Genomic DNA, 18,450 nt, shown 5'->3' with positions numbered 1-18,450 from the left:
TCTAATTACAATTGTCACTCTTTAATATGTTGGTGTTACCTGATGATTATTTTTATGCCTCTAATTTTTCCCCCACAGTATGCAATTTTATTGCTAAGATGGTGAACATTATCCCAGAGGAGGTTCTGAAAATTAAACAAGAAGTCGAATCTGACCTGTTTGGTGTCAATCCTAGGAGTCGTGGTGAAAAGAATGTAAGCTTATAATTCCTATTGAGAGAGAAACCAAAAAACCTCATGCTGAACGACCGGCAGAAAAAAACTAATGATTTGGGACTGGGTCAACTTAACACGCTTTGGGCTGAACCTGCACAAATTTGTTTTTGAATATTTTCCAATTTGGGGTGTCTACTTTTAACTGCGGAATTAATCAAAGTAGAGAAGATCTTTTACTTTAAAAATAATCTAAATATTCTAAACTAAAATTGGGTTCTAATGGTGAATTGAAATTTTGTTCTTCTAAAATAGTTATTCGTTCTTTGAGTAATTCGTTTTCAGATTCTAAGGCTTTTAATCTTTGTACTAATGGTTCTGTTTCTTTCTTTTTGTCGTTTTTCTTTTTGATAGCTTTGTTAATACAATCTAATAATCCTTGTATGTTTTCTAATACTTTTGATTTATAATGACTTTTATTAAATTTATTCTTAAAATTATCTCTAAATTCTACTAGATATTTATGGATTTCTTCAATATTTCTAAAATCTTCACTATTAGGATTATTTATCTTAGTTCTATAGGGACCTCTAGTATAAGTTTTAGAAGTTGACATATAATTTTATAATTATCGAAGAAGGTGATAAGAATGATGAAAATATTAGAGATTTAAAGAGATTATCAGTTTATGAGATATGGGTTTTTTAGCATCGAACGTATAAATCTTTTCCTAAATGCGCCCAGCACGCTTCCATAAAATCAAAACTCTGATTAAACTTGTTACCTTTTCCGTGCTTTAATCCTGGTCACCTTCAGCCAATTGCTTACGAACTCTTCCTAGCGGCCACCTGCCTAACGGATCTGTTCCAAAGAGCAACTCTAGGCTATCACTGTGTGGATATAAAGTTTGGAATTGGCAAAGGTTTGCTCAAGGCTAAGATAATATGTAAGAGTAATTGTATTCACATATAAGGATAGAAATACAGAGGTTCTAGCTATGAACCCAAAAGATTTCTCACTCACTCACTCATAGTATTCTTAAACAAGGAAATGATCTAAGGTTGATCAATTCTGCCTTGCTATTACAATATGCTTCTCTATTTATAGACTAAAAGATACTTTGGCGTCTGAACCGCCAATTGAATATATGGCTTAGACTGAGTCTTCTGTCTTTGTCTGTTGTTGCGTCATGGCTTACGTCTTGTCTGTCGTCACTGCTTACATCATTCTGGCTTGTATTCCTTGCTGAATGATTTTTTGTTTCTGTTTTTCTTCTGCTGATTTCCAGAGTTCAATTGTCCTTGAATCATTTGGGAAATTTTTATTGTTCATTCGGACTATCATTTCACCAATCTTTATGGATTTGAATTTCGTATCTGTAGCCTTTTGACATAGCATGTAATTAGGTCCATCACTGAGTACTCCGTATCCTTGGTTCTGCATTCTTTTTAATTGTTCATGTACAGCTCTTAGTCCAATTGCTCTTCTGAAGTAAACATACTGGTCATTTGGATTGTCATATTTGGGCTGAGTATTGGGCTGTTCTGGTGGTGCTGTATGGGCTTTGTCTGTAGTAGCACAAAATAAATGGAAAGGTGGATTTCCAAAGTCTGGTCCAATAGTCCAAACCTGTAGTTTACTTATGTATGGGGCAAGTAATTTTTGTAGTTCTGGCCAAAAGGTAAGTTCAAATTTTGTAACGCTGAGGTAAATTTCTCGGATGTATCCAAAGTAAAGATAGGTAGATATGAAGTTTGGGTCACAACCAACAAAGGTAGTCATTTTTGGGTGTATTCCTCTTTGGTTTGTGGTTTTGAAAGTAGGGTTTTGTGGTAGTTGTTCCATGAAGGCTTTGGCTTTGAAGTAACTTTCTTTGAGTAGGATTTTTTCTGGTTTTTCTGGTAGTTCTGGCTCGAACATTTCAGAGGTAGATATTTTTTTAGTATGAGTAGGTTGGTTAGATCCTGGTCTCAGATCTATTTTGGGTCCTTGTGTATCTTGCGTATCTTTTGTATTTTCTTGAGGGGTTTGATCCTCCTCAAATCTGACTTTCTTGGGGGTTTTATCCTCCACTTTTGGGGTTTTATCCTCCAAAGATTGCGTAGATTGCGTATTTTTCGTAAGAGAGGTTTCAACCTCCTCGGATTCTTCGCGTTCACTCACATCAGAGAGATCCACGATTTCTGTATTATTTATTATAAGTGTGTGCAATTTGACGAACAAGTCGTCTGTGTGTGACAACTTCTCTTCAGCCAAAAAGAGTTGCTGTTTTATGTGTGAGATATCTGATCGTAATTGCGTACTTTGTATGCGTAATTCAGTTAACTTCTCAATGATAACATCAATGAGAGTCTGATCTGCTGGGATATCCATCAGGATTCCTGCTCAAGAAATCTGCTAAGAAATTGTCAGTTCCTTTAATATGTTCAATAGTAAAATTGTAACAAGACAATAAACACTGCCATCTATGTATTCGTCTATATTGTGGACCGCTTCCTTGATTATTCTGTAATAAAGCTTTTACCTGCGTATTGTCGGTTAGTATTTTGAAAGGTACATCAATTAACCATATAGTAAATTTTGTAATTCCTCTAATGACTGCTAAGGTTTCTTTTTCATTAGTAGTGTAATTGATTTCTGCTTGTTTAAATGTTCCTGAAGTGTATCTACATATTTCTCCTAAATCTGTTTTTAATATTGCTGCCCAACAGTAATCACTTGCATCTGTATTTAAAATAAGTTTATCTTTTGTCTTATCAGGTATTCTTAGCTTAGGTAAATTTTTCGCTTCTTCTTTTAATTGTCTGACTATGTTTGTATGTTCTTCTTTCCATCCTGATTTATTTGATTTTCTAATAAGTAATCTTAAAGGTCTAACCTTTTCTGCTAAGTTTTCTATAAATCCTTCACTAAAATTAAGTATTCCTAAAAACTGTTGTATTTGTTTTTTATCTTGTAATTGATCTGAAAAGTTGGTTAACTTATGTCCTATATGTTCCTGTTGTTCTATACCATGTTCGTGTAGTATTAGTCCTAAGAATTCTATCTTTTCCTTTTGTATTTCGGCTTTCTTTTCACTAAGTATTATTCCATGATCCTTGCATTTTTTGCTAAAATCCTTTAAAACTTGGTAGTGTTCTTCTAAGGTTTTTGTAGCAATAAGAATATCATCTATATAAACTATTATGTTTTTATCATTTTTGAAAATGTTATCCATTTTTCTTTGAAACATCTGTGGTCCATTCTTAATCCCAAAAGGCATAACTATCCATTCGTAATGACCACTAGGTGCACTAAACGCTGTGTAAGGTATACTTTCTGGTTTAAGTTTTATTTGCCAAAATCCATTCTTACAATCAAATTTACTATAATATTTTTGTCCTCTAACTAAGTTGATAAGTATTTCTTTGTTAGGAATAAAGTATCCATCAAATTGCGTAATATGATTAAGTCTTTCGTAATTTATGACCATTCTAGCTTTTCCTCTTTTTTGTTCACTATGGTTTCTAACTAAAAAGGCTGGTGAACTATGTGGGCTTATACTATCACGTATAACTCCTAATTCTTTTAATTCTTTTATTTGTTTACTCATTTCTTCTTTGTCTTCTTGACTATACATCGTAGGTGGAGATCTAATTTTTGTATCCTTAAAGTTTTCTTTTATTACTATGTCAGCATAAATTTTATTTTTATCCCAATGTTGGATTGAATATGAAGAAGACCATAATGAAAATATAGTACAGATTAATGATTTAGAACAATTTGACACAGAATTTTGGTATTCAGAATGAATAATTTTCCGAAAATAGAATTTTCCGAATTAAAGCACCATAATTGCGTCCCCAAGCACTTAAAGGTTTTAACCAAATTTGATCTGATAAAATTTTTTCTACAGAATTTATTGGAAATCTAATGTTTTCTGTAATTAATTCGGAAAATTCTATTTTCGGAAAATTATTCATTCTGAATACCAAAATTCTGTGTCAAATTGTTCTAAATCATTAATCTGTACTATATTTTCATTATGGTCTTCTTCATATTCAATCCTTCTTATTAATTTATTAATAATTATTTTTATTATTTGATATAATAATATTATATTAATCTGTCCAAAGCGGTTCCAGGCTAGCTCACTGTGTGAAGTTACAGACTTGGAAATTGGATAGATTTATAGGCTATTATCAAGAAATATGTATAAACAAGATAATGATTCAAATACAGAGGTTCGGCTAGGAAACTTTAGAGGTTTTAAGCTATCATGCTCTATTACAAAGATAATTATTCTTCCTTGCTCTCGATCTGCCTTCCTCTTTCTGAGAGGGTTTATTTATAGCTGGAGGTCTTTGGCGTCTAAGTCTTGGCGTCTTTCTTTGTGTGGTTTTCTTTTAGTCTTCTGTTGCTTTCATTGCTGCTTGCGTCATGGCTGATGTCATTGCTTACGTCATGGCTTGATGTCATTGCTTACGTCATGGCTTGATGTCATTGCTTACGTCACATCATACGGACTTGCATTCCTTGTTGTGCGATTTTCTGTTTTTGTTTTTCTTCTGCAGAAGTCCATAATTCTTTAGATCTTGGTTCGTTGGGGAAGTCTTTATTGTTCATTCTGACGATCATTATCCCTATTTTCCCAGAACGGAATTTAGTGTCATTTGCTTTTTGGCATATCATGTAGTTGGGTCCGTCGCCTATAACTCCATATCCCTGATTATGCATTCGTTTAAGTTGTTCGTGAACAGCTCGAAGTCCCATTGCTCTTCTGAAATATACGTACTGATCATTAGAGCTATCAAACTTTGGTGGTGTGTTTGCTGGTTCACTAGGAGCGGTTGTAGCTTTGTCAGTGGTAGCACAGAGTAGATGGAAAGGTTGATTCTCGAAGTCAGGACTAATTGTCCAGACCTGTAATTTGGAAATGTATGGGGGTAATAATTTCTGTATTTCTGTCCAAAAACCTAACTCGAATTTAGTTACACTTAGGTAAATTTCCCTAATGTAACCAAAATATAAGTAGGTTGATATAAAGGCTGGTTCACATCCTACGTAGGTGGTCATTTTAGGGATGGATGCCTCGCTGGTTAGTAGTTTTAAATGTAGGTCCAAATGGTAATTGTTCGATGAAAGCTTTTGCTTTGAAATAACTCTCTTTTAATAGTATTTTTTCTGGTTTATCGGGTAATTCTGGCTCAAACATCTCTCCTATCGGGATTTTTTGGGTATTTGTCGGATGGCTTGATCCAGGTCTGAATCCCATATCCGGGACTTGCGTACTTTTCGTATCATTTTGAGGATTTTCCTCTTTTTGTTCTTTATTGGGCTCTTTGGCCTCTTGTTCCGGGGTTTTACCCTCCGAATTCTGCGTCTTTTGCGTAGAGTGTGAGAAAGGGGTCTTAACCTCCTCTTCGTTCTCACTGCTAGAAAAATCTAGCATTTCTGTATTTTCTATAACAAGTGTGTGTAGGTCCAAGAACATTTTGTCAGTCTGAACTAACTTCTCTTCAGTCAGAAGAAGCTGTTCTTTCATGTGTGTGATGGATGATCGTATTTCTGTTTGTACCATGCGTAATTCAGTAATTTTTTCAATAATAATATCAAACAGAGTCTGTCCGTCTGGAATGTCCATCTCTACTCAAGAAATCTGCAAGAAAATTGTCAGTTCCCTTTATATGTTCGATAGTAAAATTATAGCAAGAAAGTAAAGATTGCCATCGGTGTATTCTACGATATTGCGGACCAATTCCTTGATTATTTTGTAGTAAAGCTTTTACTTGTGTATTATCTGTTAATATTTTAAAAGGTACATCTATTAACCAAATTGTAAATTTTGTTATTCCTCTTATTACGGCTAAAGTTTCTTTTTCATTAGTTGAATAATTTATTTCAGCATTTTTAAATGTTCCAGAGGTATAACGACAAACTTCTCCTAAGTCGGTTTTTAATATAGCCGCCCAACAATAATCACTAGCATCTGTATTAAGTATTAACTTGTCTTTTCTTTTATCGGGTATTCTTAATTTTGGTAATTTCTTTACTTCTTCTTTGATTTCTTTTACTATTTGTGTATGCCTATCGTTCCATCCTATTTTATTATTTTTTCTTATTAACATTCTTAATGGTCTTACCTTTTCTGCTAATCGTTCTATAAAGCCTTCACTAAAATTTAATATCCCTAAAAATTGTTGAATTTGTTTTTTATCGAGTAGTTGATCAGGAAATTCTTTTAATTTATAGCCTATGTGTTCTTGTTGTTCTATTCCTCTTTCGTTAATTATTAGGCCTAAAAATTCTATTTTTTCTTTTTGTATTTCAGCCTTCTTTTCACTTAATATTAAGCCATGATCCTTACATTTTTTACTAAAAGTTTTTAATACTTGATAATGTTCTTCTAATGTTTTTGTTGCGATTAAAATATCATCTATATAAACTATGATGTCTTTATCTTCTTTAAATATGTTATCCATTTTTCGTTGGTACATTTGAGGACCGTTTTTTATTCCAAATGGCATAACTAACCATTCATAATGGCCATTGGGTGCACTAAAGGCTGTGTATGGTATGCTTTCAGGTTTTAATTTTATTTGCCAGAAACCATTTTTACAATCAAATTTACTATAGTATTTTTTTCCTCTAACTAAATTTATAAGAGTTTCTTTATTTGGAATATAATATCCGTCAAACTGGGTTATACTATTTAATCTCTTATAATTGATTACCATTCGTGCTTTACCACGTTTCTGTTCGCTATGATTTCTAACTAAAAATGCAGGAGAACTATGAGGGCTATTACTATCTCTTATTATTCCTAAATTTTTTTAATTCTTTTATTTGCCTATTCATTTCGTCTTTATCTTCTTGGTTATATATCATTGGAGGTGAACGTATTTTAGTTTCTTTATGATTTTCTTTAATTATAATTTCGGCATATATTTTATTTTTATCCCAGTGTTCTATTGGATTTTCACCATAATTTTCTTTTAAATATTTTATTGTTTCTTGTAATAAAAAATTTGGGATTTCATCGTTTAGATAACATTGTAGAATTTGAATTTCATATATTGGTAAAAAGTGTTTTTCGAGGGTAGAGTCACCACGATTTCGCAGCACTCTGTATGGTTTCCAAATTCTTGGTATTCTTAAGTAGTGATTACACTTAGTTTTTAATGTAACTTGATATAAAGTAATGTTGGATAATTGAAAGAGATTTATAAAATCCATACCTAAAAACATGTCAATATGTATGATTTCGTTAGGAAAAGGGAATATTTCTGGTAATGTTATTATTTTATTTCCTAGTATTATTTCGAAGTTTTCTTTACTTAATTGTGTCGTCTGACTACCTCCAATACCACTCATTTTAATTGGTTCTTTTCTATTGTTCCAATTTGTTAAATTTTTCTGTAATAAACTTATGTCGCTTCCAGTGTCTATTAAAGCACAAGTAGTTATATTACTTTCTCTTACGGTTAATTCTATAAATATCCTATTAGGAGTTTTAAATGGCTTCATGGATTTCTTAATATTTTTATTGTTTTTTCTTCTAGTATTCCAGTTATTTCTTCTTCTTTAATTTGATAATTTTTTATAGTTCCTAAAAATTTATTTCCTAAAATTAGGTTATATCCATCGTTATTATTATTATTTATGAAAGCTTCGATTTCAAATTGATCTTCATTGATTAAAATAATTAATTTAGTTGCTTTTTCACATTTGTAGATTGTTCCTTCAAAAGTTTGGTAAATATATGGTCTTTCTGATTTGTATATTTCTAATTTATCAGAAATACTTCCTAGAGCTATGTGATTATAGTATGCTCCGGTGTCTATAAGTACTTTATAGTTATTATTCCAGTTTTCTCCATCAAAAAATGAAATTTTTGCTAACCAAGTTTTATCTTTATATTTAATGTTATATTGGCTGCTAGGTAGATGTCTTCTACTGCTGGATCCTATACTATTTTTGCTATAAGTTATTGCCTTTTGTCTAGTATTTAGGGGTTCAATTAATTCTTGAGATTCGTCTAGGTTTATCTCCCATTCTTCTTTTATTTCAGGTAATGCTTCGTTTGGTAAAGTAGCTTCAGCTATTATATTGCAATCTTCATGGATTTCGACATATTGTTTGTTACTAAACGGTTTTATTAAATTACTATTTGTATAACTGTAAAATCCTGAGTAATGTATTGTGAATATTTCACTATTTTAAATCATTCCGGTGGACTTTTATGTGTAAAGTTAATGTTTCTCCTATGTTTTCGTCTTTGAGACTAACACTGTATCTAGGGAAGCAATTAAATAATAATTTTTGTTCAGTTAAATTACCATTTATTGTTCCTAAATGACTATCTTTGGCATTTAATATTCTATTATCATGTAAAGATATAGTTATAGGTAAGTTTATTCCTTTTCTAAATAAAGATTTTATCATTATTTGTACGGCACCTAGATGTACATATTGTATTTTATCACGTTTTTTGGCTTCGATGGTATTTAAAGTTTTCATAATACTTCTTCTATCTAATAATTTAAGATTAATTGTACTCTTAATACTTTTAACAGGTATACTTCGTTCAACTTCTTGATATTCATAGGTAATAATTTTATTTCTTTTCCAAAAGGTACCTAAGGTATTTAATATTTTTATTCCATTATTGCTATTAAAGTTTTTGTTTAATTCTAATTTGCTAATTTTTTCTGACTGTTCTTTTGTTATGTTAACTTTTAATGCATATCCTTCGTTTCCTTCGTATGTTTCTATTATTTCTTCTTGGGGTTCTAATTCTTCAATTTCACTCATCGTTACTTGATTCTGATTCACTTTCAGTTTCAATAACATAAACTTCTAATCCTTCTACCGACTCACTTTCACTATATTCTTCTAGTTCACTTTCTAATTCTTCTATGTAATTTTCTTCAAATTCAATATAGTTAGAGTGTCTTTGTTTAGTTTTCTTGCATTCAGGACTCTTGTGACCTTCTTCGCCACAAGTCCAACATTTACAAGTAGATGGTTTTTTATAGTTATTTGTTCTATATCTAGGGTTTGGTCTTCTTTTATAGTATTTTTTTGTGAGGTCTTCTATATTTTTGGAATTTAGGATATTTTCTAAATTTTTTAATTTTCTTATATGGTTTCTTTCTTTTCTTATAGCTAGTATTACATCCCCACTGTATATAATCTAAATTTTGTTTAGGGCAACGTAATCCTGTATTTTTGTTTACTTTTCCTGCTGAGTTTTGCATTTTCCTTTGACTACATAGTAAAGCTAGTTCATCTTTTACCATTTGTATACGTCCTCCTAAATTATCTTGATAATTATTTACGCCTTCGGTATTCCATTTATTTAAAAAATAAGTATCCCAAGGAGCTGGGAGTTTCATGATATATTTATTTTCTATATCAGTTTGGTTTTCTGAACTGTAATATTGCTTATAATAAAGTTCTTGAAAATTACAAGTGTATTCTGGTAAGTAACACATGTTGCAAATTCCTATTTTTCCTAATCCTATTCGTGCTCTTTCTTTTTCTAATTTTACTGCTTTTTCTCTTTTTACTGAACTTAAATTGCCTGTAAATTCATTTGCTATTAAATTTACTATATATCTTACTCCTTCTCTATCTGATAAGTCAAATTGTGCTATTGCATTTGCTCTGATTAGTAATTGTGTTTCTTTGGATACTCCTTCAAACCAATTAGCTACATTTCCCTTAAACATAGATAGGACTATTTCTACTTTATTTTCGGGAGTTAATTCATTTTCTTTTCTATAAATAAAAAATAAGGCTGTGGTGTCTTCCCAATCTAATAATACTTTTTCTATGTCCAGTACACAATCTAAGTTAAGAAAATTACCATCTCCTATGTAGGGTAATGGTTCTCTATATGGGACTGGTACATAAGGCGATTCTCGTTGATTCATACTGAAATGATTTCTATTTTTAACAAAATTAAAAGGTTCTCTTCTAAATGGTCTTTTACTTTCCTCCGGTTTTCTACTACTTTCGGGTTTTTCATCTTTTATAGGAGTTCCGGTTGTTCCTGTGTTGTTCATGTTTATTTCTATTTCTTCCTTTTTATCTATTATATTAAGTTGTCCTAATTCTTCTACGAGTCTTTCTAGTTCATCATTCATCGTTTGATTCAGATGTGTTAACTTCTTCAGTTATTTTTTCTTTTCCTCTTATTTTTCTTTTTTCTTCTTCGTCAATCTTTTCTTTCTATTTTAAATATCTTTTGAAAAATATTTCATCTGGACTTCCTTTTTCATATTTGGTAGGTTTATACTCTATTCTTAATTGTTTTACTACTTCTTTCATTCTTTCTTTCTTTGGTTGCTGTAAAATTATTTTTTTTTCAATTGTTTTTAATCTTTCTTCAATTGTTTCTATTTTTACTTGAGTTCGTAAAAATTCATCTAATATTTGTTGAGTAGAAACCTTTATTAATTCTTCTAAATCTTGTATTAATTCGACTGTGTTTTTCATCCTCGTAATCTTCCAGGCTCTTCTAATGGTTTTGTAGATATTCCATTAGCTAGTAAAAGTCTATCTAGTTTATTGTTTATCTGTTTTTGACTATTTTCTATTTCTCGTATCTTAATTTGTAATCCGGCTGTTTGATCTTCTATATGGCTTATTTTATCTTTATTATTAATATCGGTAGCTTTCCTTTTGATTTCTTCTAATATTTGTTGGTCTATATTAGTTAATTTTGAAAGATAATCAGTTATTTCCTTAAACCTGTTTGGTAATTTTGCACTAATTGTTCCAATATTTTCTAAAGTTAAATTATTTATCTCATTTTCGATTATTTTATTTTTCCCTGACAACTGTTGCCATAAAAATGCATTTGTCCAATTCAATTCATAATTGCGTCCCCAAGCACTTAAAGGTTTTAACCAAATTTGATCTGATAAAATTTTTTCTACAGAATTTATTGGAAATCTAATGTTTTCTGTAATTAATTCGGAAAATTCTATTTTCGGAAAATTATTCATTCTGAATACCAAAATTCTGTGTCAAATTGTTCTAAATCATTAATCTGTACTATATTTTCATTATGGTCTTCTTCATATTCAATCCTTCGCTATATTTTCATTATGGTCTTCTTCATATTCAATCCTTCGAAGGATTGAATATGAAGAAGACCATAATGAAAATATAGTACAGATTAATGATTTAGAACAATTTGACACAGAATTTTGGTATTCAGAATGAATAATTTTCCGAAAATAGAATTTTCCGAATTAATTACAGAAAACATTAGATTTCCAATAAATTCTGTAGAAAAAATTTTATCAGATCAAATTTGGTTAAAACCTTTAAGTGCTTGGGGACGCAATTATGAATTGAATTGGACAAATGCATTTTTATGGCAACAGTTGTCAGGGAAAAATAAAATAATCGAAAATGAGATAAATAATTTAACTTTAGAAAATATTGGAACAATTAGTGCAAAATTACCAAACAGGTTTAAGGAAATAACTGATTATCTTTCAAAATTAACTAATATAGACCAACAAATATTAGAAGAAATCAAAAGGAAAGCTACCGATATTAATAATAAAGATAAAATAAGCCATATAGAAGATCAAACAGCCGGATTACAAATTAAGATACGAGAAATAGAAAATAGTCAAAAACAGATAAACAATAAACTAGATAGACTTTTACTAGCTAATGGAATATCTACAAAACCATTAGAAGAGCCTGGAAGATTACGAGGATGAAAAACACAGTCGAATTAATACAAGATTTAGAAGAATTAATAAAGGTTTCTACTCAACAAATATTAGATGAATTTTTACGAACTCAAGTAAAAATAGAAACAATTGAAGAAAGATTAAAAACAATTGAAAAAAAAATAATTTTACAGCAACCAAAGAAAGAAAGAATGAAAGAAGTAGTAAAACAATTAAGAATAGAGTATAAACCTACCAAATATGAAAAAGGAAGTCCAGATGAAATATTTTTCAAAAGATATTTAAAATAGAAAGAAAAGATTGACGAAGAAGAAAAAAGAAAAATAAGAGGAAAAGAAAAAATAACTGAAGAAGTTAACACATCTGAATCAAACGATGAATGATGAACTAGAAAGACTCGTAGAAGAATTAGGACAACTTAATATAATAGATAAAAAGGAAGAAATAGAAATAAACATGAACAACACAGGAACAACCGGAACTCCTATAAAAGATGAAAAACCCGAAAGTAGTAGAAAACCGGAGGAAAGTAAAAGACCATTTAGAAGAGAACCTTTTAATTTTGTTAAAAATAGAAATCATTTCAGTATGAATCAACGAGAATCGCCTTATGTACCAGTCCCATATAGAGAACCATTACCCTACATAGGAGATGGTAATTTTCTTAACTTAGATTGTGTACTGGACATAGAAAAAGTATTATTAGATTGGGAAGACACCACAGCCTTATTTTTTATTTATAGAAAAGAAAATGAATTAACTCCCGAAAATAAAGTAGAAATAGTCCTATCTATGTTTAAGGGAAATGTAGCTAATTGGTTTGAAGGAGTATCCAAAGAAACACAATTACTAATCAGAGCAAATGCAATAGCACAATTTGACTTATCAGATAGAGAAGGAGTAAGATATATAGTAAATTTAATAGCAAATGAATTTACAGGCAATTTAAGTTCAGTAAAAAGAGAAAAAGCAGTAAAATTAGAAAAAGAAAGAGCACGAATAGGATTAGGAAAAATAGGAATTTGCAACATGTGTTACTTACCAGAATACACTTGTAATTTTCAAGAACTTTATTATAAGCAATATTACAGTTCAGAAAACCAAACTGATATAGAAAATAAATATATCATGAAACTCCCAGCTCCTTGGGATACTTATTTTTTAAATAAATGGAATACCGAAGGCGTAAATAATTATCAAGATAATTTAGGAGGACGTATACAAATGGTAAAAGATGAACTAGCTTTACTATGTAGTCAAAGGAAAATGCAAAACTCAGCAGGAAAAGTAAACAAAAATACAGGATTACGTTGCCCTAAACAAAATTTAGATTATATACAGTGGGGATGTAATACTAGCTATAAGAAAAGAAAGAAACCATATAAGAAAATTAAAAAATTTAGAAAATATCCTAAATTCCAAAAATATAGAAGACCTCACAAAAAAATACTATAAAAGAAGACCAAACCCTAGATATAGAACAAATAACTATAAAAAACCATCTACTTGTAAATGTTGGACTTGTGGCGAAGAAGGTCACAAGAGTCCTGAATGCAAGAAAACTAAACAAAGACACTCTAACTATATTGAATTTGAAGAAAATTACATAGAAGAATTAGAAAGTGAACTAGAAGAATACAGTGAAAGTGAGTCGGTAGAAGGATTAGAAGTTTATGTTATTGAAACTGAAAGTGAATCAGAATCAAGTAACGATGAGTGAAATTGAAGAATTAGAACCCCAAGAAGAAATAATAGAAACATACGAAGGAAACGAAGGATATGCATTAAAAGTTAACATAACAAAAGAACAGTCAGAAAAAATTAGCAAATTAGAATTAAACAAAAACTTTAATAGCAATAATGGAATAAAAATATTAAATACCTTAGGTACCTTTTGGAAAAGAAATAAAATTATTACCTATGAATATCAAGAAGTTGAACGAAGTATACCTGTTAAAAGTATTAAGAGTACAATTAATCTTAAATTATTAGATAGAAGAAGTATTATGAAAACTTTAAATACCATCGAAGCCAAAAAACGTGATAAAATACAATATGTACATCTAGGTGCCGTACAAATAATGATAAAATCTTTATTTAGAAAAGGAATAAACTTACCTATAACTATATCTTTACATGATAATAGAATATTAAATGCCAAAGATAGTCATTTAGGAACAATAAATGGTAATTTAACTGAACAAAAATTATTATTTAATTGCTTCCCTAGATACAGTGTTAGTCTCAAAGACGAAAACATAGGAGAAACATTAACTTTACACATAAAAGTCCACCGGAATGATTTAAAATAGTGAAATATTCACAATACATTACTCAGGATTTTACAGTTATACAAATAGTAATTTAATAAAACCGTTTAGTAACAAACAATATGTCGAAATCCATGAAGATTGCAATATAATAGCTGAAGCTACTTTACCAAACGAAGCATTACCTGAAATAAAAGAAGAATGGGAGATAAACCTAGACGAATCTCAAGAATTAATTGAACCCCTAAATACTAGACAAAAGGCAATAACTTATAGCAAAAATAGTATAGGATCTAGCAGTAGAAGACATCTACCTAGCAGCCAATATAACATTAAATATAAAGATAAAACTTGGTTAGCAAAAATTTCATTTTTTGATGGAGAAAACTGGAATAATAACTATAAAGTACTTATAGACACCGGAGCATACTATAATCACATAGCTCTAGGAAGTATTTCTGATAAATTAGAAATATACAAATCAGAAAGACCATATATTTACCAAACTTTTGAAGGAACAATCTACAAATGTGAAAAAGCAACTAAATTAATTATTTTAATCAATGAAGATCAATTTGAAATCGAAGCTTTCATAAATAATAATAATAACGATGGATATAACCTAATTTTAGGAAATAAATTTTTAGGAACTATAAAAAATTATCAAATTAAAGAAGAAGAAATAACTGGAATACTAGAAGAAAAAACAATAAAAATATTAAGAAATCCATGAAGCCATTTAAAACTCCTAATAGGATATTTATAGAATTAACCGTAAGAGAAAGTAATATAACTACTTGTGCTTTAATAGACACTGGAAGCGACATAAGTTTATTACAGAAAAATTTAACAAATTGGAACAATAGAAAAGAACCAATTAAAATGAGTGGTATTGGAGGTAGTCAGACGACACAATTAAGTAAAGAAAACTTCGAAATAATACTAGGAAATAAAATAATAACATTACCAGAAATATTCCCTTTTCCTAACGAAATCATACATATTGACATGTTTTTAGGTATGGATTTTATAAATCTCTTTCAATTATCCAACATTACTTTATATCAAGTTACATTAAAAACTAAGTGTAATCACTACTTAAGAATACCAAGAATTTGGAAACCATACAGAGTGCTGCGAAATCGTGGTGACTCTACCCTCGAAAAACACTTTTTACCAATATATGAAATTCAAATTCTACAATGTTATCTAAACGATGAAATCCCAAATTTTTTATTACAAGAAACAATAAAATATTTAAAAGAAAATTATGGTGAAAATCCAATAGAACACTGGGATAAAAATAAAATATATGCCGAAATTATAATTAAAGAAAATCATAAAGAAACTAAAATACGTTCACCTCCAATGATATATAACCAAGAAGATAAAGACGAAATGAATAGGCAAATAAAAGAATTAAAAAAATTTAGGAATAATAAGAGATAGTAATAGCCCTCATAGTTCTCCTGCATTTTTAGTTAGAAATCATAGCGAACAGAAACGTGGTAAAGCACGAATGGTAATCAATTATAAGAGATTAAATAGTATAACCCAGTTTGACGGATATTATATTCCAAATAAAGAAACTCTTATAAATTTAGTTAGAGGAAAAAAATACTATAGTAAATTTGATTGTAAAAATGGTTTCTGGCAAATAAAATTAAAACCTGAAAGCATACCATACACAGCCTTTAGTGCACCCAATGGCCATTATGAATGGTTAGTTATGCCATTTGGAATAAAAAACGGTCCTCAAATGTACCAACGAAAAATGGATAACATATTTAAAGAAGATAAAGACATCATAGTTTATATAGATGATATTTTAATCGCAACAAAAACATTAGAAGAACATTATCAAGTATTAAAAACTTTTAGTAAAAAATGTAAGGATCATGGCTTAATATTAAGTGAAAAGAAGGCTGAAATACAAAAAGAAAAAATAGAATTTTTAGGCCTAATAATTAACGAAAGAGGAATAGAACAACAAGAACACATAGGCTATAAATTAAAAGAATTTCCTGATCAACTACTCGATAAAAAACAAATTCAACAATTTTTAGGGATATTAAATTTTAGTGAAGGCTTTATAGAACGATTAGCAGAAAAGGTAAGACCATTAAGAATGTTAATAAGAAAAAATAATAAAATAGGATGGAACGATAGGCATACACAAATAGTAAAAGAAATCAAAGAAGAAGTAAAGAAATTACCAAAATTAAGAATACCCGATAAAAGAAAAGACAAGTTAATACTTAATACAGATGCTAGTGATTATTGTTGGGCGGCTATATTAAAAACCGACTTAGGAGAAGTTTGTCGTTATACCTCTGGAACATTTAAAAATGCTGAAATAAATTATTCAACTAATGAAAAAGAAACTTTAGCCGTAATAAGAGGAATAACAAAATTTACAATTTGGTTAATAGATGTACCTTTTAAAATATTAACAGATAATACACAAGTAAAAGCTTTACTACAAAATAATCAAGGAATTGGTCCGCAATATCGTAGAATACACCGATGGCAATCTTTACTTTCTTGCTATAATTTTACTATCGAACATATAAAGGGAACTGACAATTTTCTTGCAGATTTCTTGAGTAGAGATGGACATTCCAGACGGACAGACTCTGTTTGATATTATTATTGAAAAAATTACTGAATTACGCATGGTACAAACAGAAATACGATCATCCATCACACACATGAAAGAACAGCTTCTTCTGACTGAAGAGAAGTTAGTTCAGACTGACAAAATGTTCTTGGACCTACACACACTTGTTATAGAAAATACAGAAATGCTAGATTTTTCTAGCAGTGAGAACGAAGAGGAGGTTAAGACCCCTTTCTCACACTCTACGCAAAAGACGCAGAATTCGGAGGGTAAAACCCCGGAACAAGAGGCCAAAGAGCCCAATAAAGAACAAAAAGAGGAAAATCCTCAAAATGATACGAAAAGTACGCAAGTCCCGGATATGGGATTCAGACCTGGATCAAGCCATCCGACAAATACCCAAAAAATCCCGATAGGAGAGATGTTTGAGCCAGAATTACCCGATAAACCAGAAAAAATACTATTAAAAGAGAGTTATTTCAAAGCAAAAGCTTTCATCGAACAATTACCATTTGGACCTACATTTAAAACTACTAACCAGCGAGGCATCCATCCCTAAAATGACCACCTACGTAGGATGTGAACCAGCCTTTATATCAACCTACTTATATTTTGGTTACATTAGGGAAATTTACCTAAGTGTAACTAAATTCGAGTTAGGTTTTTGGACAGAAATACAGAAATTATTACCCCCATACATTTCCAAATTACAGGTCTGGACAATTAGTCCTGACTTCGAGAATCAACCTTTCCATCTACTCTGTGCTACCACTGACAAAGCTACAACCGCTCCTAGTGAACCAGCAAACACACCACCAAAGTTTGATAGCTCTAATGATCAGTACGTATATTTCAGAAGAGCAATGGGACTTCGAGCTGTTCACGAACAACTTAAACGAATGCATAATCAGGGATATGGAGTTATAGGCGACGGACCCAACTACATGATATGCCAAAAAGCAAATGACACTAAATTCCGTTCTGGGAAAATAGGGATAATGATCGTCAGAATGAACAATAAAGACTTCCCCAACGAACCAAGATCTAAAGAATTATGGACTTCTGCAGAAGAAAAACAAAAACAGAAAATCGCACAACAAGGAATGCAAGTCCGTATGATGTGACGTAAGCAATGACATCAAGCCATGACGTAAGCAATGACATCAAGCCATGACGTAAGCAATGACATCAGCCATGACGCAAGCAGCAATGAAAGCAACAGAAGACTAAAAGAAAACCACACAAAGAAAGACGCCAAGACTTAGACGCCAAAGACCTCCAGCTATAAATAAACCCTCTCAGAAAGAGGAAGGCAGATCGAGAGCAAGGAAGAATAATTATCTTTGTAATAGAGCATGATAGCTTAAAACCTCTAAAGTTTCCTAGCCGAACCTCTGTATTTGAATCATTATCTTGTTTATACATATTTCTTGATAATAGCCTATAAATCTATCCAATTTCCAAGTCTGTAACTTCACACAGTGAGCTAGCCTGGAACCGCTTTGGACAGATTAATATAATATTATTATATCAAATAATAAAAATAATTATTAATAAATTAATAAGAAGGATTGAATATGAAGAAGACCATAATGAAAATATAGTACAGATTAATGATTTAGAACAATTTGACACAGAATTTTGGTATTCAGAATGAATAATTTTCCGAAAATAGAATTTTCCGAATTAATTACAGAAAACATTAGATT

General features: G+C 30.5%; 1 protein-coding gene across 3 annotated transcripts in view; it reads right to left on the bottom strand.

Annotated features, from left to right (window-relative positions):
• Positions 1-312: 312 nt before the first annotated feature.
• Positions 313-18,450, bottom strand: part of LOC127264092 (uncharacterized) — a 28,483-nt gene continuing 10,345 nt past the window's right edge. Inside the window, exon 2 of one of the 3 annotated variants that reach the window (XM_051293469.1) lies at positions 313-2,546. In XM_051293469.1, coding sequence (XP_051149426.1) covers positions 1,371-2,525 — 1,155 coding nt within the window. In that variant the 5' untranslated portion in view covers positions 2,526-2,546 and the 3' untranslated portion in view covers positions 313-1,370. Of the gene's footprint in view, positions 2,547-4,391; positions 4,912-13,926; positions 14,307-18,450 lie in introns of those variants that run through there. The other 2 variants (XM_051293470.1, XR_007841608.1) reach the window with 2 other exon arrangements.

This window comes from Andrographis paniculata, unplaced genomic scaffold (assembly GCF_009805555.1).
Source record: "Andrographis paniculata isolate CXL003 unplaced genomic scaffold, ASM980555v1 Contig69END, whole genome shotgun sequence".
Lineage (NCBI taxonomy): Eukaryota > Viridiplantae > Streptophyta > Magnoliopsida > Lamiales > Acanthaceae > Andrographis > Andrographis paniculata.
The sequence above is the reverse complement of the archived record's forward strand: the minus strand, read 5'-3'. Positions and strand labels throughout refer to the sequence as shown.